An 11242-nucleotide genomic window follows, 5' to 3' on the forward strand; every position below is an offset into this window, starting at 1 on the left:
GATACTAGGCATTATTTTTTATAGTTTAGAACATAAGTGTAACATATATTATAAGCAGTGCTTACATTTATATCAAAAAATATAGATAAATAAATTATTCTATAAAAACAATACTATTTCTAAATGGAAATGGAAATACGACAGTAACGAGAATTGAACATTATAATAAAATTTTTTTGTAAACAAATATTTTACATATTTTGACATTTGAAAAAGTACTTATATTTTATTATTTTCGGAAGAAGTCATATTCAGTTTAATGACGAATCATAAGACATTGTAAGAGCCTACTTCAATTATATAATAATGACAAATCACAACGATATAACACACAAAATATACTATATTATATCAATACATTACAAAAAAAAGTGAAGCAATGATATTTACCTATCAAAAAATGTATCGTATTATGAACTTTATGATTAAGGTGCTAAGTATCAAAGCTTGCTACGGATCGCGGCTTGTGACGTTTCGACTGTAGTCCAACGAGATAACTGCCTTGATTGCCGGAATAGGTCACTAAAACCAGTTGTAAATTAAATTCGAAACATGACGGACGCAGAGCAGACATTACGTGATTTTTTGGACAAAATATTGGACGAAAAAAATTACAAGCCGCGCGAAATAAAGATTAAAGCACTACCGGTTGATGGAGGCAATTATACATCAGTACTGTTCCTTGTCAACGTCTCGTCCCCGAACCGAGATGAGCTCAAAATCTTCGCGAAAGTCGCGTGCGTCGGAGAAAACATGAGACAGAAGATGAATGCGGATTGGCTTTATGGAAACGAGAGGTTTGTTTATACAAAACTGGTTAAAATATACAAAGACATAGAAAATGAATTGAACGTGCCGAATGAACACAGATATTTATTTCCAATATTTTACGGCTGCAAAGAGGATAGAGGTAGAGAGACAGTCGTGCTTGAAAATTTGACTGAGAGCGGCTATGAGACTTTTGACAGATTCAAGTCGATGGACTGGGAGCACGCCAGCGCAGGCGTCGAAAATCTAGCCAAGTTCCACGCTCTATCATTCGCGTTCGCGAAATATCACCCCGAGGAATTTAATAAGATCGCATTGGATTTGAAATTTAAGATGACTTTTGACGAAGCGGAACAGAGTGAATTTGCCAAAGAGATGTGGATTAATATGATGAAACGTTCTTTAGATGTTTTAAAGGAAGACCAAAGGGAAGCTGTCGGACGCTTAATGGCTGAGAATCAGAACAATTTCTCCAAATATAACAATCCAATCGGTAATCCCGTTATTGTGCACGGAGATTATAGAATGAGTAACCTTTTATTCAGGAAACAGGTGAGAACAATTACTGTTTATATTGCATAATTAATACCTTATAAAATCATTGTATATATGGATAAATTTATAGTCTATTAATCATCTATTGATTGTTTACGTGCCTTGAATTAAGTCACTAAAGTAAATTGATAGAGTTTTAAAGATGATTGAGTTCATTCAGTAGTCCAATTTACTATAATAATTATCAAACAATTTTTTATGCATATATGCATTTTTCTGTTTGCATGCTGCCAAAAAAGTCTTTCATATAAGAGGAGAACAATTTACCATCAGGTAATGATTTTGATTGATTTTTGTCGCTTTTCTATTTATATACAGATTATTGCGAACTTATTTAAATATAAAAACGTATCATTGTATTAGCATTTTATTATGATTACATACACATATAGGACATTAATTTAAATATACATATATTAAAATGAATAAATTAAGGTCACCCGTTAAGTAAGTATGCGTCAAGAGAGACGCGAATGGTCAGGACAGTATTTGTATAGAATACTAAAAACTTATTTTTAAAAGAATCCTTAATTCAAGTATAATATAACGTTTGATTGTACATGTAAAGGTGTATATAAATAAAGCAAAAGCACTTATAATTGATGCAATAATCATATCATAAAAGCAATGACAACATATAACAATAAGTATTTCTATACGATCTTATTTATTTAGTTTTATTAAGGACGTTAGGAACAGACAACAAACAACATTATGTTGATTGTGTTTACTATTGATATTGCGGTACAACACTAATGGTAATTGTTTAGTGATATAATGTTATGTGAAGTAAGACTATATGATGTATGTGTTTGGGATATCGGCACTATACTCATTTGTTTTGTATTCACATCAAATATAACAATATCTTATTTGTCTCGATATTGTATTCTAATGACGAAAGGCAAAGATAATCATGCCTTACGTTTGTATATTCCAGGCGATTTACTAATAACTATACTATCGATCTGCCCCGTCTTCGCACAGGTACAATGCTTATACTAAATAAGTCCCGTTTATTCCCTATCCCTTGGAAAATTTTGAAATATCCTAAAAATAGTTTTTAGTTGTTGTTATAACCTATTTGCATGCTAAATTTGAAACCCCTAATAATTATAGTTATGGAGATAGACCTACTTTTGTTCGAAAATATAAAAACCATTTATTCCCTATCCCGTGGAAATTTAGAAAAATCCTTTCTTAGTGTGCACCTCTTGGACATTCAAGGCATACGTGTGCCAAATGTCAAGTCTTTCCAGTGGTTTAGGCTGTGCGTTGTCTGTCAGTAACGGAACAGCTTTATATATATTGATTGATATAGATATATCTGCTACATATGCACTTTTATCTCTAATAATAAGTAATGCAATTTTTACTTTCAATGTTCGAAAATGACGAAACAAAAATCACTGCCTACAATCAGACGATTGCTTCTAAGTTACAGTTTACTATGAAACAAACTGTTGCTTTTTTCGGAAAATACATAATTAAACTCCCCATAATATTACTATATGTATATTTAATGTATAAAGTTGTCTGTGGCAAAGAGTTTTATGTGCATTATTTGTGACAACAATTTTTAGGTGTTTAAATTAGTGTTATATTCACAGACTGTATTTATAAAATATATGTTCTTTGCTTAGTAATTACATTAGGCGTAAATCAAATCCTATCACATGAATATTTCATCACGTATTTTATCGTGATGAACGATAAAATACGTGATGAATCCGTGTATGTGTGTGTGTACGTGATCCATCCTTTGGGGTGGCATTTTGTTAACAAAAAATGTAAGCAATTAATTATCCTGGCAAAAAAAATAGAAACGAATAGAGAACCTCTGTGTTGTTTTTTGGAAGTCGGGGGAAAAATATGTTATAATTATGTAATATACATATATGTATTTTACCATTAACTTTATGTGTATAGATGAAACTTCATCATCATCATCAGCCTGTAAATTTGCCACTGCTGGGCTAAAGCCTCCTCTCCCTTTGAGGAGAAGGATTGGAGCATATTTCTCCATACTGCTTCAATGCAGGTTGGTGGAATTCATATGTAGCAGAATTTCTATCAAATTACATACAACCACTGGGCCATCTCAGCTCTGTGATTAGAACGTGTGCGTGAACTTAGCAAGATATTATTTGGTCACCGTGTAGTATATTTCCATCCCATTAAATAGAAGTCGCTCTGGGAGAGCTCAGCGAATATTTTATAAACCGTTCGGATCTCCGCTGTCAATTAGATGTTTTTTAACTTCGACCATGATCTCATTTGACCTTTGTGTTATGGTTATAAAACATTTTGCCGAACATCTGGCGATTACAAAGAACAAACACGTAATTACTTTTGTTTCGTGTAATCGTTTGTTTATTTTTGTTTTCGATAAAATACATTATCGGAAATAATATTTATTGCATCTGATACATTGTTGGAATTTTTTTTAATATGACTAAGTCTTGATATGAAAAAATTAGCAAGTCTTTATGACTGGCAAATAATTAATTATAAACTTAGGACCTTATCACAAATAGTATTATTATTTTTGATATAGCCTTTACACATGTTTCAAGTTTAGATAATACCGACGTAATATACACGATGAGCTTATAATTAATTTAACATATTTTAGTTAGATAGCAGTACCTGATTTAAACAAGTATACGTTTATTCAGTGACGTTTATAAAAATAACTAACATAATTACTTGAAAAATATAGCGTTTTGAAGGCGGATATCTAAATTTCACTCTGCAATATCAATTTACTAATTATTGTAACATTAGAGCGACTTTACATTGACTTAATTTCCAAAAGTGTATAGTAATTATTATTTTTCTATTTATATATTATTTCATTTATTTATAAGTTGTATATTATACAAAATAAAATGATACTACGGGTCGTGAAATAACATTTAATTACTTTTAAAAGAAGTGTTTTGAAGTTTTGTTAAGCCAAAGGTGGCATTTTACATTGCTCAGGGGCGGTTCTAGGGTTGAATCCGGCATTACTAATGAGTGTTTATTAGCAAGATTCTTCTTATTTTAACCTCTGGCTCTAGAAGTAACATTAAACACACATTTATACACAATATTGTTACTCTTCCTTCCACATTTCATAGTTTGAATTGGTAATCCTTAAAGTTATAAAGCGATTTCCCTAAAAAACTGATATAAGTACATAATATTAATACAAGAATTAAGAATAAAGGTATAACCCTTACTTTCCTTTCGCATACGGCGCAGAGAACGTTTTTGCGCAATGATATACGCATATAAGTATAATAAGAAACCAGGACACTATTATACAGAATAGCACTGTAAATTAGTTAATTTGAAAAGAGCAACTAGGTATGCGAGTTTCTTGACGTTCTTTCTCGCTAGAATCTGTTTTTCGAAACGTTGGTAGTATTTAAACATTGACGATTTAAATACGATTCATTGTGACGTTTACTTGGATCAAATTTGATTTGATACAACCTTAATCAATCAACGATCCTTTTCCATACAATGCACCTTCATAATATCGGTATATGTTGATTATGTTGTAGAGGAAAATACTAGAACATTGACAAGATAATCACCGACGCGAGTTTACTAACCTGCTATCAATGCAAACACGATGTGCTATTAAATGGATAATCCAATCATGTAATCAATTCTAAGACACTTAAGTATGAGAGTAACATCTACTTATATGTAACGTGGATTAAAAATAGAATTTAAAAAATATTAAGCCAATGTATATATGACATGAGCTGAGATGGCCCAGTGGTTAGAACGCGTGCATCTTAACCGATGATTGCGGATTGCGTTTAAATCCAGGCAAGCACCACTATATATGTGCTTAATTTGTGTTTTTAATTCATCTCGTGCTCGGCGGTGAAGGAAAACATCGTGAGGAAACCTGCATGTGTCTAATTTCTTCGACACATGTGCATTCCACCAATCCGCGAATCCATTGCAACAGCGTGGTGGAATATGTCCCAAACCCTCTCCTTAATGGAAGAGGAGGCCTTATCCCAGCAGTGGGAAATTTACAGGCTGTTACTTTACTATATAATACAAAAACGGAAGTGCGAGGAATTGTCTATGACACTTTTGAACCGATTATCGCATTGCCAAGCAGATGTAGATCTCAAAATATGTCACTCTCAACATGCCAACCCACCTGGCATTTAGGGCGACTGCTCCTCCCTTTACTTTAGACTAGTGCTCTATAGAGCAGAACGATGGTAGCCTTAATCGCCAGTCATGCTAGGAAACTAAAGGTCACTACGTGACGCGAAATCTTTGACAATGGCGATTTGGACGAATGGACTGCAGTCCGTCAGGTCGAGTATTATGTCAAAACATCGTAAGTACGTCTTGGCGGTTATCAATCAGACTTACGAAATGTGTATTATCGCAATTCGACGCAGGTGCGAATGTAAACAATTCAATTAATATCTGTGACTTGCTCCTTTCTGTATCTACAGATACGATCGTATTGAAGTATCTAAGATTAGCAAGAACAGTGCGGATTTAAAATTAAGCCCTTTATCACGGATTAATAATACACACTAGTTTCGATGGTAAATTTTGTCACTAACTACAAAATACTTCAATATATCAATCAATCAATCACTCATTTATTCAATTAGCCTTATAAAAGCCCTTTTGAATTTTCATATTATACTGTTAAATTAAATATAAATCTACCAGCTCAGAAAATAGATTCTATCGAGAAGAACCAGCTTAAAAACTAAGTAGTTACTCGTTTTCCCTCTTTAGTTCTAGATAATGTAAGCAAAGTTTGAGTTATTAGTTTACGTATTCTCTATTGTAATGGAGAAACGCATGTTTCTCGTGGTATTAAACCACTTCAGTGATCTGAATAATTTTCCCTGAAAGAACCATTTCTCAGTCATTCTACTGGCAAACAGTAGTACCCAGTTTTAGTTGTGTTCCGATTTGAAGGGTGAGTGAGCCACTAGGTACCTATAACATGTCTATTGTTACGTATTTCCATGTGATGATTTATCGTTTCGATATAATCTATGGGCGGTGGTGCCCATCTACCAACATGTCCCATTTACCCGTGCCATAAACTATAACAAAGAAGCAAATTTTAATAAATTATAATGAGATGAACCCTTTGCTAACTACACTGTGTTCTTTAAATTTATTTTTTTTCCTGTATAATCTATGTAATGTATGTATGTAGCAAAATAAATGGTTTAAATTAATATGCTAACAGAATATAATCGCCAACAATTTGGCCACGCCAATATTTACGTAGAGACTGGGTTATAAATTATTATCATGAAATTTTAATGTTATCTAGCAAGTGCCCGCTGGACGCGTGCCACTGCGGGCAGATTACAAGCAATATCAACATACACTGTTTTCTTATCTGCAATTATTATGCTATTGATATTTTTTAAATTTAGAATAGTATATGTTTACTACACGCGTTCTTATCGTTATCGAGGGATTAGACGGCAGGTGCTATGTACCGAAAGTCCGATGTCCTTTGGAGTTCAATCATCATACTAAATTTTATCGAATGCGTTTCCATGTTTTGGTCATAAAACAACCACAGACAGACGTAACTTTCGCATTTATAATATTAATATAGTATATGTTTTACTATACAGAGAAGGTAGCGGTATTTTAATGTTGTTACTTGTATTTAGGTTTTTTTTATTGATTCTTTGGATACTTGAACTATCCTATTGCCGAGCTCACTCAACCTTGCTGTTCCAATGCCAAATGAATGAAAATGAATGAATGAATGAAATATGAAAAACAAGTGGTGCTTACCCGGGTTTGAACTCGAAATCCTTTCGATTAAAGTTTTCTAGCTACTAGCTAAAATTTTATTCATTATTATAAAATAAAAAAATATGGTTTTGAATAATAGGTTCTGTTTACTTGTATCAATAACTTTAAAAAACCGCAAGGTAAACAAATGGCCCTGCGCTCGTGCAACATAATTTGACCATTAAATTATTTGAAATCGTTTTCAAGGACTTTGTTTTTTATTACTCTATAGAGTATTTTAATTTTTTTTATTTAACATCATGTAATAAACTACAATCATGGGAACATCAATGCTTAAATTGTTGTTTAAAAAAAGTCCTATATCTCAATTACATATTGCTACAAAATGCAGGCTTTATCATGGAGAATATGACGTAATTTGTACTCCATCACTTACTCTTAAATAAAATTGTCTATTATATACGTGCAAACTTAGTCGGTAATTAGTCAAGGCTTGGTTTGTAGATATTGTGTTTTAAGGACATAATTATCCCATTGCGGTATTTTGTAAGCAAATACATGCGGCATCCATTTTGGAAATCAAAAAGTATATCTTTTCAGTGGAAAGTGGAAACAATATTATATTCAGCGTATTTATACTTATTTGTAATGCAATTTTATAAATAAAAAGTAGTTTTTGTTATTATATAATAGTAAAAAAAATAAAATAAAAGTATACTCAAAAAGTTTGTTAACAAATTAAATTACGTGCTCTAGTTTAATTATTTATAATCCATATATAAGATTTTATTCTTTTTTCTACTATGACACGGTTAATAAAACAAAATTGAGTTTCTCTGTAAGAGAAACGACATTTAATGTTACTATTAACAATGTCTTGTACTAAATTACAAAATTCTTTACTTTTCTAATAACTCTTCTCTATTGATATTTTTCATAGCTAACAAAATTTAGTTACCATGATGCGTTCGATGACAGTTCATACGTGGAGTTCAAATTAAAGAACATACTTTTTCTTTACATATATATAATAGCAACAAATTGAAGCGATATAATTGGTCGAGAGCTTCTTTAATCTATGATATTCACTATGGATTTGTTAAAAAATGTCTTTATGAACGTCGACGATACAGTTATCGGTATTAAGATGGAAAAATCAAATCAAAATTCAAATTCGTGGTTAAGGGCAATAAATAAAGGAATGTTAATCATAGTATCAAAATCAAAGTAGTACATAACATAGCTGAGTTATTGTCATCGAATGAAATATGTATCGGCGGCGGTGATACGGCGACAAAATTACGATAATAGTCACAGAATCGGCCATAACTTTTCCAACAATGCCTGGATGACATTGGGGCCGCAGTCACCGTATCTATAATTCGTAACAATGAACTTTGTTTCGTATCAGACCATGTTCTGATGTTTGTCGTTAAATTAGGTGAATGATTATTTAGGAACTACGCTTTTGCTATCAATAGTTCATTATTGTTTATTTCGGCCTTCAAATCGTTAAACAATCATTTGTCAGATTGGATTACAACTTATATAATAAATAGAAACTATTTACTAACATGGTCGGTTTAAAATTTTATAGATTTGTTATTATCTTATTTACTTATTTACTACATTATATAGCGGTTTTATCACAACCCAATCCAAATAAAGAAATTATGACATTAAAATGCATCAATTATATATTATTTATAATGTCGAAATAAGGCCTGATTATTATTCTTAACATAGGTTATTTAGTTAGCCTCAGATAGCCAATACTTGTGTTTCGTTTGAGGACTATGTTATTATACATTAAGAATTTTGTCCTAGTTGAACCATGTATAGTCGACACAACTTAGATGAAGCATCGGCAAATTCAATAAAACCGTTTACTGCCGATTTATACAACCAATAGAAATAGCTCCCTATCGCGCCATTCAACGCTATTCGTCGCTATAGATTCTCGTGTCAGTTCAACCCGAGAAAGAAAGTGCTTGTAAATCGACGTGTCAGATTAACGAATATATTAGGTCATATGATATTACAAGTTATTACGTTTGTGCAAAGATTCGTTACGTTCGATTTATTACGTTTACATAAGAAATAAATATTGGTAATTTGGGATAGCGTATTTAATTCGGATGTGATCGGTATTTCGAATTTTGTCGATGCGACATCTACATAAGTTGTGACGTACTATAATAGTTTACAAAGATGATTTTTTTTGGAATGCATAATATTATATATTTATTATTAAATAATGATGTGCCCATTTTTAGGACGATACACTCAAAGCGATTACCGTTGACTACCAAACCGTGTACGCGGGGACCCCGGTTTGTGACCTGATTTATTTCATCGCATTGGGTACGGATGAAGAGTTCAGAAAGCAGTACTATGACAAATTAGTGGAGCACTATTATACAAAGTTAGAAGAAGCGTTGAAGAGGTTTAACGTGAATCCACTAGAGGTTTATCCAAGGACGAAATTCAACAGCGATCTTAAGGAGGTAAGCATGGTTTCCTTCGTATGATCATTCTTCTCTATGGAACAAAGACTTTTCTGTACATCGTCACATTAACTCAGAGTTATGGTATTAGTATAACATTTTAAGGTTCTACTCCAAGTTAATTGGGAATATTTAAGAGAAAAGCAGCTAAACTTTATTCATAAACTTCTAAACCAGAGTTGTGATTGTGACTTGTGAATGTTTAATATTAAAGATAGTGAAATAGACTTTATGGTATGCAGTTTTATTGACGTCGCGTTAAGTTTTATTGTATTGTTTATATGTATATGTTTTACGACAACATTGTATCAACTATAGTACCTTTGATAATTCTTGTAGATTAAGGTATAATACAGGGAATTATTTAAAATTTCCAGATGCTGCCATATGCTGTGATGTTGGGCGTGATGGTACTCCCAGTGATAACAGTGGACGCCGCATCTGCGCCTAAAGTTGATGGTGACGCTGACGCCAGCAGCTTCGTCATGCCAGTCAATGAAAAATACGCTGAGAGGTTCCGTGGCCTCATCAATGACTTATCCAAATGGGGCGCTATTTAACAAGTTAATAGTTATGTGAAACAAGTGTTTTTAGTTAAAAATCGGGATAAGGTGTATCAATTCTGGGGTCGGATTAATCATGTCCCTGGGCATTTACGTTCTCTAGCCTCTAAATATATATATTGTGAAGGTTTCTAACCGAGGCAGGGCCCTAGGCAGGTGGCATCACCGCCTTATGCTTAATCCGGCTCCGATTATATACTGGAATAGATATTAAAACCAGGGCCGTGCTTTAAAATGTAGTGTCCTGGTAAGGGTGCTAAATACTTGCAAATGTATTCATTATAAGTATTTGTTATCTATGAATATGAATAAGGAAAATTGTTTTTTTATATGCTGCTATCATTACGCACTCATCATATATTTCACTGCACAGCAATAAAGTTGTATTGTTGTGTTTTGATTTGAAGGGAGAATGGGTTTAAATAAAAGGCAAAAAAGCTATGAGATATACAAATAGACTCAAAGTATTATAACTTGGTTTTGCTAATATAAATAATATGTCATCTCTATATTATCACATATATCATACAATTGTAAAATGGTTACCTATATATTTATTATTGATGTATTTTCCAATAAAAATAATTGTTTTTTATGTTGGTTCTAAAAATTGTTTGTTTTTTTATTTTATTGTTTTTTTTCTTTGTTTAAACATCTATACTTATTTAATTATTACTGTTTGGAATGGAATCCTTATTACATTAATAAAGTTTTATTTTTCTTATACTTATTTCCTATTAGTACTTTAATAGTTATCGTCATACCTGGACCTTTATATTATCTAGTGTTTAGTAAAGGATTTAACGGCTCTGGAGCGCCATTATCATCTTTGTCTCTTAATATAGGATTTGTATCACTAATCATGAGGGCGTGGGAATGTTGTTAAGGATTTCAGAAATAAAAGTTGGTATCATTAGATTACAATGTTGTAATGCTTAACATGCGTTCGTACAATTATTATCAATAAATAAATCAAATAATGAACTGGGATTACAATTATAGACGTCGGCGATCCGTTTGCGTGACATACTCTGCTTTTACCGGCCTTTATTCGTTGCCTTAGCAATATTAGCCATCTAG

The 11242-nt window shown here is 32.3% G+C and overlaps 1 protein-coding gene across 1 annotated transcript; it reads left to right on the forward strand.

The window, feature by feature from the left end:
* The first annotated feature begins 522 nt into the window (after positions 1-522).
* Positions 523-10773, forward strand: LOC124537376. The gene is made up of 3 exons (XM_047114204.1): positions 523-1320; positions 9369-9599; positions 9977-10773. Exons 1-3 carry the CDS (start codon positions 553-555, stop codon positions 10157-10159), a joined length of 1182 nt encoding a protein of 393 aa, XP_046970160.1. The 5' UTR covers positions 523-552; the 3' UTR covers positions 10160-10773.
* The last annotated feature ends 469 nt before the right edge of the window (positions 10774-11242 follow it).

This window comes from Vanessa cardui, chromosome 18, assembly GCF_905220365.1.
Source record: "Vanessa cardui chromosome 18, ilVanCard2.1, whole genome shotgun sequence".
NCBI classification, from domain to species: domain Eukaryota; kingdom Metazoa; phylum Arthropoda; class Insecta; order Lepidoptera; family Nymphalidae; genus Vanessa; species Vanessa cardui.

Coding starts and splice junctions, on each gene's coding strand:
- LOC124537376 (XM_047114204.1), top strand. CDS start 553: ATGACGGACGCAGAGCAGACATTACGTGATTTTTTGGACAAAATATTG. Junction 1,321..9,368: donor ACCTTTTATTCAGGAAACAG/GTGAGAACAATT, acceptor GCCCATTTTTAG/GACGATACACTCAAAGCGAT. Junction 9,600..9,976: donor TCAACAGCGATCTTAAGGAG/GTAAGCATGGTT, acceptor TAAAATTTCCAG/ATGCTGCCATATGCTGTGAT.